The following is a 16,889-nucleotide window of genomic DNA, read 5'->3' on the forward strand; positions in this document are numbered from 1 at the left end:
ACGATAGGACACCAAAAATTGCATTCAGAATCATCGGAGTGACTGCAGTCATCGATTACTCTTATCGCTGATAACTTCAGCAGATCATTGTTATTGATTGCCACCCTTATATCAGTTGGAAACAAAAAATGTCTAAAAAATATAGCCCTAAGGAACAGCTTATGTATAAAAGAAAGTGAATTTTAATTCAGTTTTAATTCAAAAGATTTTATACATATAACTATGGTTGCATCATATTTAGAAAGAAACATTTAATGTTTCAAAGAAGGGTAATTTTTTTTCTAAACATCAAAATGTTCAGTGCAATAGATCAACTCAAAAGAAGAATTAATATTCTAAAACATGGTAATTTCTGAATAAATAAAATACTTAAGGCAATAACTTTACTAATATGTTTTAGTTTATTTAAGAGCATATGATTGTTGAATAAAGTGTCATTTTTGTATCAATTGACTCCAAAATAAGCCTGATTCAATAGAAACGTTGAAATGCATGTAATCTTAAGAAAATCTTGGATTCAAACTCATTATGCCAAACGGCTTTACGCTAAATGACCTACCACCTAGATTAAAAGTTGCTGATCTTCATGTCAACCAACATTTTGCAACGATTTGTTGCTAAATGGCTGTGAAATGCCACTAGTGAGACTAAGGGTATACCAACCCTATCACTCGCATCCCAAAATATGCAACACTTTTGCGATGGAGAAATCCTTCACTAGTAAAGCAAAAAAAACAACTGAAGCCACATTCCAAAGCTTCTTCTAGTTTGTTCCCCATTTGAACCGGGTCGCAGCCGGATGAGGCTTTTGTGCTTCAAAGAAGAAACACTAAGCAGCAGCAGCAGCTTCTAGCCGAAAAGTTCACCCGCTTGGCTTTCGTTGGGGCATAGGTAGCAAGCTTTGAACCTTCCACCCGCTCTCATACTCTCCTCCGTGTGCGCAATCGAACGCGCTTTTTTCCGTTTTCGAGCGAAATGCTTCGGTGGTGGAAGCACACCACTAATCATGTGACGTGTGCCGCTGCTGCTGCTTTTGTCAAGCGGTGGGTAATGAGAATAAGCGCCCCATCTTAGTTGGTTGATTGAGAGGGGGGAAACGGGGGGGATGATGTTGGGGACCCAAAAGCTGTTTCGCCGATTGTGTGTGGGGGCTGATTGCTGCTCGATGAGCTGGTACCCTGGTCTTCGGTCGCTTTCAGAGGGAACTTTACTGACTGGAAATCGGATTTTTCGAGTGGAGCGAGAATGTGTGTGAAAGAGATCTTCGGAAGCTTTGGGAGATTTTAAAGCTTGGGTTGGGTATTTAAATGATTATTGAACTTGTGATAAATAGGGTGGCAGTACAATAATGGTGGATTAAGGTGGCCCCTTTTAATATGAAAAATAATAAACTTGTAAAAATCACATGTTACACCCGTCAACTTTGTTAATTTGGACCCCCAAACTAATCCATTAACTCTAATATTGCAATTTTAGACAAAACAAAGGCAAATTAAAGACCTCCATGTCCCTGGCAGTTGCCCAGAATTTTATGGCTCATAAGGTAATCTAGAATGCCGTGAAAAGTGTACTGCGATCTGTCAAACTTGGGTACCTTTTGTACTACCGAGGGACGAAATGCAGTACTAGAAGTGGTACCCAATCTGAGCCCGAGTGTGACGCACCTGGACAAAACTTTCCGATATCTTGAATATCGTCTTGATGATTGTTGTTAGTTGCTATTTTTCATAGCGTTTTCTCTTTCAAGCATACTATGATTGATTTGCTTGCTTCGATGATAGAAAGATTTCAAATCCTGCGGTAGAACTTTGACAACTGCGTTAGAACTCTGCGGCTACCGTAAACCAGAAAAAAAATCTTACCAATCGCAATACAAGTTTGAAGCTTATATAACAGGGCTGTTTCATTTTTTTTTAGTTTAAAATTGTTCCAGAGATTCCATCACAAAATCCGTCGATGATTTCTGAAGCCATTTTTCTATAAATTTATCTAGGGATTTCTGAAGGAAATTCTCAAAAGATTGCTCCAGGAATTTCTTCATCCATTTAGCCAGGAGTTTCCGCAGGATTTGTTCCATGAATTCGTGCATATTTTTTCCAGGAAATTACAGGAATACCTACATAAATTCCTCAAGGAAATCAAAGGATTTTTTACATAAATTCCTCCAGGAAATTTATTATGGAACTTACAGGTAAATCTCCAGAAAATATTTCATGAATTTTACGAAGAATTTCTCTACCATTTCTTTTAAAATAACTCTCAACGAACTCCTTCCGTTAATTTATTCAAGAACTTGTTCAGGGTTACATCATGGAATTCCTCTAGGACTTTTTCCATTAATATTTCTACAGGAAATTTAACACGAATACTTCCAGGGAATTCCAAGCAAATTTCCTAAATATTTTTCTAGGAAGTTCAGCTCAAGAGTTCTCTAAGAGTTCTCCAGAAGGATTTTCCAGGTATTTTTATTATTAACTGCTCCAGTGATTCCTCCAGAGATTATTTCAGGAATTTCTCAAGGGATAGCTCTTCTTTAAAATTATTTCAAAGATTTCAATAGGAATCTTCGAGGGTTTTGTCCAGAAGTTCCTCTAGGTATTCAATCGGAAATTCCAACAGACCATTATTTTATATAATTTATCTATTAAATGTTCAAGGATATTTTCCAGTAGTTTCTCCCAAAAATTTCTACTGCAATTTCTCCAGATATTTCACTATGAAGTTTGCTACCATCCCCTTCAAACTTTCTCCATGGATTATGATAGAGATTGCTTAAATAAAATCTTAAGGAATAATGCGTTCAAGGATTTCACCTGAAATTCCTTACATAATTTTACATGTAGTGTTTTCAATGATTCCATCAGTAATTCAGCCAAGATTTTTTCCACGGATTATTCTAAGGATTTCTACAGGAATTTCTCCTAGAATTTTACCAGAGTTTCTCCAGTGATTTCTCCATGAATTTTACCAGGTTATTGCTCTTCCAGGGATTTCTTGAAGGATTCCCCTATGAAATTCATCCAGGGATTCTTCAAGAAACTCCTCTACGGATCTCTCCTGCAATTTCTCCAGGTATGTCTCCAGAATTTCTCCAGTGTTTTCTGCTGGAATTTCTGCAGATAAATCTCCAGCAAGAATTTCTTTAGTGTCATCAGAAATTTCTCCAGTAGAGATTCATTCACGGAATTGAACAGGGATTCCTTCATAATTACTTTCCAAATTAACTCAAATAATTCCTTCAGAAAGTTGAAATTTCCTAAAGAATTTTCCAGCGATACATCCTGGAATTTTTTCAGAATTTTTCCCAAGGATATTTATACATGAATGTCTGCAAGGGTTTCTTTAGGATCCACATCAAGCATACCTGCAGGAGTTCTTCCAGCAAGCCGTCAAAATATTACATAGGAAATTCCTCACGAGATTTCTTTAATAGTATCTTGGGATATTGCTTCAAATCTTTTTTCGAGGAATTCTATCAGGGATAGCTCCAGTAATTCCCCTTAAGATGTCCCAAAAATTTCTCAAGAGATTTTACCATGAATTCCAATACAATTTCTCCAACGAATTCAGCCAAGAATTCTATCAGGAAATCCTCCAAATCTTTTTTCGAAGATTTTTTTCAGGGATATCTCCAGTAATTCCTCCAAAGATGCCTTAAAAATTCCTCAAGAGATTTCACCAGGAATTCCAATAGAATTTCTACTACGAATCCATCCAAGAATTCTATCAGGAAATCCTCCAGATATCCAATCAAAAATTCTTTCAGAAATTCCACCTGTGGTTCCACCAGAATAACCACGAAGAACTTTTTCTGGGACTCCATCAGGAATTATTCCAGGGTATCCAATAGTAATTCCTACAGGTATTCTACCAAGAATCCATCGTGGGATGTCAACAATTTCCTCAGTTTCTCAGGTATTCCTTCCGGAAGTACCCAGGAATTCTTTCAGTAAATCCTCCATGAATTTCACCAAGATTTTTTTCAATTTATAACACTAGGCATCATCCCAAGGATTCCATAAGGAATTTCTCTATGAAGAATTAAAGCCATTTTTTCCAAGAATTTCATGAATTTTCAATGGAATTTGTAAGGGGATTCCACCTGGAAATCATATAAGAGTTTTCAGCATAATTACCACAAAAAAATTCTCTCAGGAATTCTACAAGGTATTTTTTTTTTTTTTTTCAGGTATTCCATTGAGCATAACTCCAGGAATTCCGCGCTAAGATTACACCAGAAATTCCCTCAGAGATGCCATCAGTAATGTCTCAAGAAATTTCATATAGAATTGTTTAGAGAAATTTGACATTGAATTCGTATGAAGATTCTTTTAGAAATTTCATCTAAAATAACTCTTCCAGGAATTATCAAAAGCATTCCCAGATGATTTCAATAGAAAGTTATTCAGCGATTGAACCAGCAATTCTTTTAGAGATAGCTCCAGGAATTCTTCCAGTTTTTTTTTAGTAATAACACCAGAAATGATTTAAACGGTTCCACCTAAAATTCATTCTTGATTTTTTTTCAAGAATTCTTGCACGGAATCCTCTAGAGATACCTGGAGGAGCCCTTGGAAGAGTTCCTGATCTAAGTTCTGAAAAAAAATCCTTGGTGAATTTTTAGGAGAGTTCTTCATGGAAATTTAGATTAAATATGAAATACCTGGTAGAATATTTGGATGAATTCCTTGTGTATTCCTTAAAGAAAACTGTGGAGCTATCCCTGGATAAAATTTGTAATGGAATCCCTGGAAAAATATCTGACAGAATTTCTTGTGGTGATTCAGCTAGAATACATTGAAGAATTTCTGAAACCCTGGAGGAATTACAGGTGGAATACGAAATTCATGGTGGAATACGAAATTCATGGTGGAATACGAAATTCATGGTGGAATTACTCAAATTTTTCGTAGAATTCGGGAGAAACTATTGGGACAATTTGTGCAAAATGGTATGGAGAAATTTCTGAACACATTTCTCCTGGAATACAGAGAAATTCTTGAAACGAAGATAATAGATTTTTTTAGAAACGCATAATTTATCCACTTTCAAAAACGAAAAAGAACCATACAGATTTACTGGCATCAAATTTAATAAACGTAGAAGATAAATATTTAAAAAAAACCGTCATATGATTGTTTTTGTGTATTTTTCAAGATCCAGGGTATTCCCGGGAAATTACAATTTTATTGATTTTGATTTAAAACTGGAAACCCTACTTGATGTTATTTCCGCAGAAATTCTTATGGAAATATCATTGAAGAAATTCCTAAAGGAATAACGAAATTTCAACTTACTGAAGGAATGCTTGAGGAGTCCCTGAAATAATTTTCAAAGATAGGGAGGAGATTTACTTTCCTTTTGAAATGCCTGAAGCACTTCCAGGAGAAATTCCAGATATCCCTAGAGAAACTCTTGAAGAAATTTTTGAATAATTGCTGGAGATTCTTCTGGAAAAATTCGAGAAGGAATCCCTGAATAAATCCTTGGAGAAAATGCATGGAGGAATTCTTGAAGGAATCACAGGAAAATTGAAAACAGAATTCCTGGTGGAACCATTGTAGAAATGACTGGAGAAACTTCTGAAGCATCATCACTGGCGAAATTCAAAACGAAATTCCTGGAGAAATCGCTGGAAGAATCCGTGGATTTTTAGAGGAATCCTTAGAGAAATTCCTGGTAAAGTTGCTTAAAGAGTTTCAGGTAAAATCTTTGGAATATTTTTCGGAGGCATTCCAGTAGGATTTCCTGGTGATCATTGGAAAAATACTTAAAGATACTGTTTAAGGAATCTCTGTCATGATGCCTGTGGAAAATTTGGAAGAAAATGCTGGAAGAATTTTTGGAAAATTTAATGCAATTATTATTATTATCTTTATTAAGGAGATTTTCAGCCCTATGGCTGGTTCATCTCCGTAATTTAATACAACAAATTGACCGAAGTTATTGCTTTAAAGAGTTTTTGAAATAATTTCCTGAACGCATTTATGTCAGAATACCTAGAGGAATTCGTGAAAAAAAAAACTCTAGAGTATTCTTAGAGAAATTTTTGATTTTATTTTCTGAAATTCCAGGTTTTTTTCTTGGGAAGATATTACTGGAGTAATCCCTCATAAATTTCCTAAAGAATCTTTCTGGAGCTTCCCTGAGTCTTTCAACAGAAACAGGGTGTCTACTCGTTTACCGAATTGAAATTCCCTGATATTTCCAGGTTTTTCCAGGTTTTACAAAAAAAATACAGGTTCCAGAAATACTCTAATTTTATATGTCTATGATTTTTTTTACCCCCACTTAGGTCTTAAATCTAGTTTTATTATATAGGTTTAACGTGGTTTAGGGCTTAAGCGTAGGTGATGAAAAGGGCCCTAAAACAAACAAATGACAAATTTTAAAATATTTTCAATTGAATAGCTATTTATTCACTTCTGGACATTGTTTAAAGCATGCTGATGCGATTCCAATATCCAATATTACAATATGAACATGCTAACAATACCAAAGCTTAAATTTTATTCAAATGAATTGTATTTTCCAATGATGATGTATTATATTTCGTTTGTTAGAGCTCCGTGAACTGAACGAAACTTTCAAGTACATCAGTATGCTACTTCTTGAAAGTATTTTTTATACAGATGAATGGTACATATCATTTCCATCGGTCGTTTAGATAACTAAGACAACTTCATGGGCGCAAAAGTAAAACTTTATTTGGATTTGTGGTAATATTTTAAAATAAATACTAAGTTTATCGATGTATTAGCAAGCAATCATACAGTTCTGATCTGCATAAAAGCCAAATTCTTCAAAATATCTTAACATTAACACGGTCATCTGCTACATATTTAAGTAGATATACATATACCCATCTAAATTAATACAAGTAATCCGTAAAACTTTTGGATCCCGATCCATTTTTTTTCGGAAATAGAAACACGAATTATCAAGCCCCTGGGTAATCGCGTTCGACCGTATAACATATCCCTGTGGTAATTAAAATAAATGTTGAATTTTCGCATTTCCTTCGGAAAAGTTCTAAATTGAGTTCTGTTTGATCTTTCGACCTTGACACTTGCTTTTGCCGGGGCAAGCGACGAGGGCAGGATCAAACATGTCGCGCGTCGGTCTCGTAAGTGAAAAAGTGGCGTGATCGATGAGTTCGGTTGAAGAAAGTGAAAAAGTGCCGCGATCGGTTAGTTCTGTTTGATCCTTCGACCTTGACGCTTGCTCCTGGGCAGTGCGTCAAGAAAGCCCGAACAGTTTTTTTTTATTCTTTTTGGGTCGCGCGCTTATTTTTTTTTTCCTGAGTGCTTTTTTATAGCCGAGTAAACGAGTGAAGCCGAAAGTGGATTGTGGCTGCTCAGTCAAGGATAACGGATCAATTGGTGAGCTCGTTTCATGCTACTATTTCTAATCTATAAAATATGTATGACTGCACATTCAATCGTTACAATGGTGGGATGTAAATATGATTTTTCAACAAACTATGGATGGTTCGTCACTGTGAGTGTCGACACAAACTTTGATTCATGAGTTATTTATGTTTAACATTTTTTTTCAGAACACCTCTTATATACCTTTATTTTTGTAATTAAAAAATCTTTGAATGGTTCGACACTACAAGTGTAGACTTGCGAAAGGATCACTTTATTCAACAAACTTTGGATGGTTCGCCACTGTAAGTGTCGGCATAAGAATAAGAGTGTTCTATGATGTCCCAACCAATCGAGTTTTTTGTTTCTTTTCAAATGAGTAAAATATAATAACACATGCTTTCGTCCTGACAGCTGTAGGAATGTTACATTTAGGTATTTGTTCAACAAACTTTGAATGGTTCGTCACCTCAAGTGTCGGCATAATTTTCCTCTACAAAGAAATTGTTCATATCAAATGAAAATATTATATTTACGTATAAGCATGTATATATCTCACAAATCATTGTTTATCATGGTCTAATCGCTTATCAAAGTGAATCCTATGACCCAACGATCCTCCCCATTAACAAACATCCCTCCCAGTAACCTTTGTGGAGATGCAGAGGCAAACACGGTCTCCAAATAGCAAAGGTTACATACTAACATTCCTTCCCCAATCCCACCTGACTGCAAAAACGTGGCCGGCGCCGTTATTGACCCTGTATAAATAGAGGCCCTGAATTATGCACACTGAAGAAGATTATGGCCAATCCCAGCCGAACTTCTAGTTGATTCTTTGTGCATTTTCACTGACTTCGGTCAATCACGGAATAGCAACCATTGATATGTGTAGTCAGTCTAAGCTAAGCTAAGCTAAGCTTTCCTTCGGAAAAGTTCTAAATTATTCATGATTGTTACGAAATTTTCAATTTAACACTTCAGTCGTCGCGCTGTTGTATTTTGTACAACACCGCTGAAAAAGCCTCGCTTTTCGTTCACAACAGCAGCACGGTGGTTCTGACGGTGGTAAACCGCGCGACGACTGGAAGGTTAAAGTTGTACAAATTCCAGAATTCTTTTCGAAAATCGTTTGTTCTAAAACCGAATATCTATATAAATAAAAATGGAATGGTGTTTGTATGTCACGAAATGGCTTACGAACGGGACAGCGGATTTGGATGATTCTTTCTCCATTTTGTTCGTCAAGGGTTCTGACGTGTTTGTGTGTATAAAAGTTCCAGGACATTCACCGGGAAAGCCGGAAAAACGAGATTGAACGGAACAGTCATTTTGTATGGGACGATTCATAGCGGTTTTCAACAGCCTACTTGATGGCAAGACGAAGCTTGCCGGGACCACTAGTTTTCCAATAATTTCAAAAATTGTGCATGAAGCAGGGCTGGTGGTGACTGATTTTCTTGAAAACAGGAAATTTAGAAACCTCTTTCCAGAAAAAAAGACACTAAAAAGTAATCAAAAAGAGACGAAACAGTAATCAAAAAGCAAAACGAGACCTAACAGGAACAAGGATAGAATAGTTTGATCAGACCACATATTTCTCTGAGAATATTTTAAACTTTTTTTTTCAAATTTCTCGTGACATTACGACGACATACCAACAAATCTGGTATATGCCAGTAAATGACAAACATGTATTATGACGACATTACGATGGGGATTGATTGATATCTTTTTTTGAGATTTTCACTCTCCAAGTATTTCCTAAGGAATTCCTCCAAATATTTTGTTTTGGGTATCTCAAAATAGAATCAAGATTTTTCCAAAAAAATATCACATACAATACCTCAGGGCTTCCATCAGAAATTCCTATAATTATTTCCATTATTTCAGATATTTTTCGAAAAGCCTTTAGTCCTCTAGGATTTTATCCGGTGATTCTCCAATCAGTTTTTCTACAAACATCCTTCAAGACTCTCGTTTAAAACATGTTAAAATATTCAGCTAGAAACTTCTCCAGATGAATCCAAATTCTCAAGAATTTCTACAACATTGTTCTTTAGATTTTTGTTTAAAGATTTTAACAGCAAATTTCTCCGAGGATACCTTCAGGAATTACTCCAGAGATTGCTCCTAAGATTTCTTCGGAAATTCCTCCATTAATTCTAAAAGATTTCTCAAGGAAGTTTTCGCAACTTTTTTATCGAACATTCTTCCAGGAGTTTTCTTCGTGGAAATTTGAATGAAATTTTCCAGTATGCTGAGAAATTGTTGAGAAAAATTCGTGACGTATTCCTAAAGCAAATTTTAGGGTACCTTCTGTTACAGTTACTTATGTAATTTCTTAGGTCACCTTTGATGGAAAAGGTTTTTAGAAAGAGTCACTCTTGAAGAACTACTAGAAGATTTCCAAGATTATTGCTAAATTATTGCTAAGATAATTGAAAAATATAAAAGAAAAAATCAAATCTCGCAGGATATTGTGAAGGAACTCCTGAAAAAACAGGACGAAATTCCTAAAAAAAATGTGAAGGAATTATTGTTACTAGAATCATAGGATCTAATGAAAAAATGTTGGAGTGTTAACTGGTGTGGAACCTTAAATGAACTTTTCAATATTCCATGGAGATTTTTTGAGAATTCATTCAAAACGTTTGGATAAACTCCAAAATTCCTTGGAAAAAACGCTGGAGAAATTTCTAGAAAAAGAATCTAAAGAAACTTAATAATGAAAACAGGTCGAATATAAGGAATTATTTGTAATGTTCTTAATAGATTCATTCGAATAACCCCTCGAGGAACTTTGAAACTATTCTTTGGAATAACCGTAGATGAAATGGCGTTGAAATTCTTGTCGGGTTTTCTTGGAAGAAACTCTGTGGGAAACTTTGGATATCTCTTAGATTAACGACTGTAGAATTTTGTTGAAAAGTTAGTGAAAAAGTATCGGGAAGAAGTCCTAGGATAGACATTGTTCACAGGGAATACCATGAGAAAAGTACTAGAGGTAGTAACGTTGAAATGCTGAATCCTGTAGCAAGTTCTGGAGAAATTCTTGTAAGCATCCTACGAAAAATTGCTGAAGAAATTGGTAGAGGAATGATGAAATCTCTGGAGCAACCACAAGGATAATTCCTGAAACTGTTCTCGAGAAATATGAGAAAAAAATTTGTATCTTAATTATCTGCAACCAAGATAATGGAAAAAAGAGACTTTAGAGACTATTTTAGTTAAAATAGAGACTTCATACCCCTTTTATCAAAAATAAAGACTTTTTAGAGACTTGCATATAAATGGTATCTAAAATAAACCTGCTACCAGCCCTTGATATGTTAATCTTTCACTAAATAAATAAAGAGACATTAAAAACATCAATCATGTTTTGGCAAGCTGATGAAAATTCATACTTAAAAGGATCTTCATTGAATAGCTCATATAGTGCTCATGAGAGCGGCGCAGCCGAAATTTTTTTTTCGAATGAAGAGAGTTTTCTGGCAAATAATGGTAGCTCTGAATTATGACGCAAAAATCCATTGTCATTAACATATTCTATCATGAATTACTGCCTCAAAGTAATTTCCCTGATTGTGATCAAAATTCCCTGAGAATTCCAGGTTTTTTCCAGGTTGAATAAAATTCCCTGATAATTCCAGGTTTTCCAGGTTTTTCCAGGTAGTAGACATCCTGAGGAATTTCTATAGCGATTCAATTGGGAATTCCTATAGAGATAACAACAGAAGGATTTCTCCCGGAAATTATCAGGGGATGCCTCCCAAAATCCCTTAAAGTATTAATCCTTGAGTGATACTTCCAAGGATTCTCGAGGGTTATCAGGAATTCCTCCAGGGGTTGTATCAGAAATTTCTCAAAACGATGTCATCAACGGAATTAGTCAAGAAATTCCTTCCGGATATTCTCAATGAATTCCTCGCGGAATTTTTCAAGAGATTTCTTCCGGAATCCCTTCGATAATTAATCCCGGAAATCCTCATGGGATTTTCTGGATTTTTCACGGCATAACTCCAGAGATTCTTGGGGGTTTTCAAGAATTCCCTCAGCAATTTTACCAGAAATTTCTTATAAGAATTTCACCTGTAATTTGGGGATCCCCTAGTATTTTATCCCATGACTCTATCAGGAGCTCCTACTGGGATTCAAAACAGGAATTCCTTCAGAGATTCCTTTAAGAATATCACCAGAGGTTCCTCCGTGGATTCCGATGGACTTCAATGATCCCATAACGAGTTTTCTATGGGATTCGACCACAATTTCCTATAAAGTATTTTCTCTAATTTTTTTCACCTGTGATTTTTCGCGAGTATTTCAAGGAATTTCACAAAAAGGGTTTTTAGGGTTAACACTGGTAATATCATCGGTGTTTCGCTAGAATTTCCACCAGAAAAATCTATCAGAGGCTCGCCATAAGTTCGACCATTAAATACTTGAAAGGTTTTACTAGGATTTCCATTTATGAGTTATTGAAAATTCATCCAGGAAAATAACTGATATTTACTCAGAGGATTAAACAAAACATTTCTCGGAATGCCTGCAGGTTGAGTCCCTAAAGAAACACCTTAAACAATATTTTTGGAAAATTTCTGAAAATTTCCATGGAGCAATTTCTTGAGAAATCCTTGAAAGAACCACCGAAGAAATCACTGGAGAAATTCCCAGAGAATTTTCTGGAGATATTCCATACTATATTTCTAGAAGAACTTTAAAAACAATCCCTGAAGGAGTTCCTAAAGGATTCTCTAAGGTAATTCCTGGTAGATTCCTTGGGAAAAAAATCCTTCATTGAATACTAGAAGGGATTGATGGAAAAATTCCTTTAGGAATCTTCGGAGGAGTTTATGGTAGATTATTGAAGTAATTCCTGCAGAAGTACAGAGACGAATGCCTCGTCCTTTTCAGAGATACGAGGAAGAATCTTTGGAGGAAATAGTGGTGAGATTTATAAAAGATTTCCTAAAATAATATCGGATGATAACCTGGGGGAACTTCTCAATAAATTATAAGTGGAATCTCTAAAGAAATTCCTGCTGATATCCCACGGAGACAGTTTTGATGTATTACTTTGTAGTATTTCTCGTAGAATCCCTGAAGGCTTCCTGGTGAAATCCTTGGAGGAACTCATTGATGAATTCTTGAAAAAATTCTGAGTAGAATCATTGTAAGAGTGAAGATTCTGTAGGAATTTTTGTAGTAATTACCAGATTAAATCGGTAAAGGATATTCTGGAGGAATCTGTAGAGGAATTACTAGAGACATCACTAGAAGAATTACAGGAAGATATTTGATAGGAGGAATTCCTGGTGGAAATTCTTGGTGGAATTTTTGATGAAATCCCTGTATTAATTTTTTGGAAGGAATTTCTTGAACAATTGCGGAATAAAATCCTGGTGAACTGAAGCAACTTCTTGTGAAATTTAAGGAAGAGTCCCAGGATGAAGCTCTGAAAAAAGATCTTGTAAAATCCTAGGGAGAATTTCTGGTGATGAATTGCTTGAAGAATCCCTTGAGAAGTATCCGAAAAAACTCGTGATATCATTTCTGGGTAACACGCGATGAATCCTGAAGGAATCTTTGAAGAAATTGTTATAGCAATCTCTGGAATCTCTGTTGCAATTCTTGTCGGCAGCCATGGGTTAAGCCCTGAAGGATTAATGGAGAAATTACGTGTGGAATCATAAATGAAAGCCATCTAAATACATGAATAGTGCTCATGTTTTCATGAACTTTGTTCATGATATCAGATCCTGCTTCATGATATCATGACCGAAATTGCCACTTTTCGTATCAAAAATAGGGATCATAAATGACAGATGACTAAATCCATGAATAGCGCTTATGTTTCCATGAATTGTATTCATGGTTCCAGCATACATGCTTCATGATTTAAGGATTCCAGCTGACATTTTTCTTCGCTTTAAATTGAAAACGTAACGTACAGCTGGCGTTACGGTAAAATACTTCATGATTTCATGACTTTTGGTCATGGTGTATTTTCATAACATGAAAACACACTTTCCTCCCGAAATCATGACTCATTCTCCTTATTTCGAGTGCCGCATTTTTACCTGTGTACGATTATTGCCAAATAAATCGTAGAAATATTCTCTCCCACAGCCACAGAATTCAAAAAAAAAATAACAATCACTTACCGAGATCATTCAAAACATGCGAAGAAATATTGTGTTGCTGCAAAGAACTTTGACAGTCGGTCAAACGGTTGCATCAACATAAATCGGTTTGACTAACTTGAGGGGCGGAGTCAATGTCGGTCAAATCGTCTGTGAGCGTCTGTGGGCTGCCGTTACAACAACGTTATGTTTTCGTAATTTGTCCTAAAAGGCAGGAAAGGGTGTCCTGTTGGCCAGCGAGAGATGACAGTTTGGTAGCCTACGAAAATATTCGCCTCTCTTAGCATAGGCAATAGTATAGAAGCAATGAGATGCTCGGAAATAAAAAAATGTTATGCATTAGAAATGCTGATTGAAGTTATAAACTTTTGAATGGTAGTGATTTTGCTATTTTAAGACAGCTAAGCAATCAGTCTGCTATATTAGAGCAGTGAGCATAGGTATTGCAATTAGAAGACTGATTTACGGCTTATTCAAATGCTTATTGGTTACCTGGGATGCAATGACAAACTTTTTTCAAATCTCAATCAATTTCAATAATATTTGGTGCAAAAGTTTAATTTGAAATGAGCTAGAAATCTTAGAAAAAAAAACTTAAGTCCCACTAGAACTTCTGCCCCACCTTACTCTAATGATTTGTGTACTTCTTCTTATTTTTCTTTCCGACCTTTTTTGCATTGATTATCGTGTGGCAGGTACGAAGATACTCTTTGCCCTGGGAAGCCGAGAAAATTTCCAACCCAAAAAGATCCTTGACCGGTGGAAACCCACGACCCTCAGCTTGCTGAATAGCTGCGCGTATACCGTTGCGATTATCTGGGACCCGTTTGTGTACTCGTTAGCTGCCAAATAGTTATGTTAGCAATAGAACAGAGTTTACATTTATTATTATCTTTATGATCGAGACTTTCAGCCTGTGGCTGGTTCGTCTCCAAGAGTTTACATGTTACAATGATGCAGACTATAAATTTGCCACAGAAACAATATCTTTGGGTGCTTCATGATTTTCAGTGCCCTACTGTGCAGAAACAGTAAAACAATCTTATGGAGAAAAAAAATATAGTGAACTTTAGGTATTTACGCTCCCAATATTGTTATAATTTTGCTCAGGATCCTGTTCGATTAAGCCTTGGAATCCATCGTCCCAATGTCATTCTTTGAAAATTCTCAAGAATGCTGTCTAGGAATTTATGAAAATCCATCTTACAATTCTGTCTGAAATCCATTACTTTTTGTAATAAAAAAACACCACTGGTCAGAATTTATTGAGTCACATGTATTTTTTCCGGGCGCAGAATTCCAAATTTAGTGATAATCCTTAGACTTGCTTGTTTTGGGATCGAAGCAAGCCGTGCGCGCGGGCGGTTGCGTTTCGAATTTTCTGTCACGTTTGCTTAGGCTCCGCGTTTTCAATTCGACAGGTGAAAAATAGAATGGTTTAGTTTTGCAAATATTAATTTTGTGGTGTTATGCGGGCTAGATATTCACGTAATTCGCAGAAGTATGGATGGCACCACATCACCACATTTTTTTGGTTTGCTTGTGATTAGTGTGATTTCAAGGTTATCGAGCAATACAATGCTGTGTGGAAGTAAAAAGTGTTTTATAGCCAAAAAACAATGTTTCTAAGAAGCACTCCGCAACATGTTGCATCGTGTTACGTATTTTGTTCAAATGATTTAGTTAAGTAGTCAAGACGAAAGCTGATTATGACTCCAGGCAGTTCTCTGCGCTAAAAGGGTCATTTTGTTGAAGGAATTAAAGTTATAGTTGGTGGAACAATTCAAATCTTTCAAACAATTAAAAACTAAAGTGCGAGTATTTTGTGATGGCAGAAGTCAGAAAGTTAGTCAGTGTTCATTGCTAGAGAAGCGACGGATTGCAGAGAAATTTCAAAAAAGGAATTTGGTTAGTTTGTTCTGTTCAGTAGCGCATGATTAAAATGCGTAAATATTAAACCTTTGTTGGCCAGAACGTCTACCGAATTTATACTATGGCACTACCCTTTCGTCAATATTCCACAACACCTATGAGAGGTCGTAGAGTGCTTTTGAATGATGCGTCAATCTTGTCTAAGAGTTAGAGGTTAGTACCAAATTTCTGACTTTGGTAACGGACGGGAAGAAGGCAACCCTCACGCAATAGTTCAGGACTGTACCATCTACGAATTTGTGCGAAATGCTTAATACTAATGCCAAATCCTTGAACTTGCTTGTTTTGACTTAAAATGTTGGGTAAACTTTAAGCTCATAGTAATCATTGAATTGATTGAATCATTTTATTAATTTGGCTTTTAAACTTTACACTTCAAGACATATTTTCCACTGCAGATTTTGTCCCGTTTCCAAGCAAAAAAACACCTGTTAACTTTGAACTTGGAATACATATGTGTAAAACAGTAGTGCGGATGTCGAATAGACTGTTACACAGTAGAAGCTTCCGTATTTTCCAGTCAGCTTCCAATTTGCCCCTGTTCTAATCATAAACCGTAGCCAATGGAGCAGTAATTAGTTTGCTAATTTCATAAAAACCTCATTTTCTTAGTTCGCGTGAAGTCTGCATTGCGTTCAGTTTATCTCCACCGCTTCACAGTTGACGTCGTGAAACCACAAGAAATGGGCTCCATATCGCTCTCGCTGCTAATTCTGCTCGTAGTGACGACGACGACGTTAGTTATCGAAGGAGCGCCACCATCGCCACCGCCTCGCAAAAACCTAACCGTACAAGATGAACTGAACCGTTTCTACACATTGCTGAGCACGCTGAGCCACCACTCGAATCGGTCCATCAAGGAAACGATCTGCATGGTTCCCATGATACTGGAACCGGTTTGTGGCAGCGACGGGCAAACCTACGGCAACCAATGGTTGCTTGAGTGTTCGGCTAAACGTGCTGACACGAAGCTGACCGTGGCCAAGAAGGGGAAATGCTGATGACGGCGGGAGGCTGGTGCCGTTTCGCTAAAGTTGACAGTTCGCTGAGTGATGGAATTGTAGGAGTTTGGAAGCCGAATGGTCGACGAAATTGGGTGGCTGGAGGCTTTGTTGAATAAATTTTTGATCAGTGTTTCGGAGACAAGTATTTTTATGGAAATAATCCGCGAATCGTATATCAATTTCTATTTTTACACACAAAAATTTCTCCGTACATCGACTGAACACGGCTAATCCGGTTATCTCCAAAGATATGGTTAAAAATAGTTTCCAAACAACTGAATTGAACATTTTTTACGGCATTTAGGTGATCTCTAGGTTAAAGATGGCACACGCGATAGGATATTTTGAATAAATATGGGTGGAACTACTTTTATTTTCGTTTGATTTTGCTAATCAAACCTTGATAGGTCATGAGAAGCCACTCTCTTCTATATTGGAAG

The 16,889-nt window shown here is 36.3% G+C and overlaps 2 protein-coding genes across 6 annotated transcripts in view; one reads left to right on the plus strand and one right to left on the minus strand.

The window, feature by feature from the left end:
* The window catches only part of LOC5564596 (neurogenic protein mastermind), a 426,767-nt gene that overhangs the window by 235,780 nt on the left and 174,098 nt on the right, over window positions 1-16,889 (minus strand). The gene's annotated exons all lie outside the window — the stretch shown is intronic.
* Window positions 16,053-16,818, plus strand: LOC110677778 (serine protease inhibitor Kazal-type 1-like). Its single transcript, XM_021849177.1, has one exon. The coding sequence runs from the start codon at window positions 16,129-16,131 to the stop codon at window positions 16,444-16,446; it is 318 nt and encodes a 105-aa protein (XP_021704869.1). The 5' UTR covers window positions 16,053-16,128; the 3' UTR covers window positions 16,447-16,818.

Source organism: Aedes aegypti, chromosome 3, assembly GCF_002204515.2.
Source record: "Aedes aegypti strain LVP_AGWG chromosome 3, AaegL5.0 Primary Assembly, whole genome shotgun sequence".
NCBI classification, from domain to species: domain Eukaryota; kingdom Metazoa; phylum Arthropoda; class Insecta; order Diptera; family Culicidae; genus Aedes; species Aedes aegypti.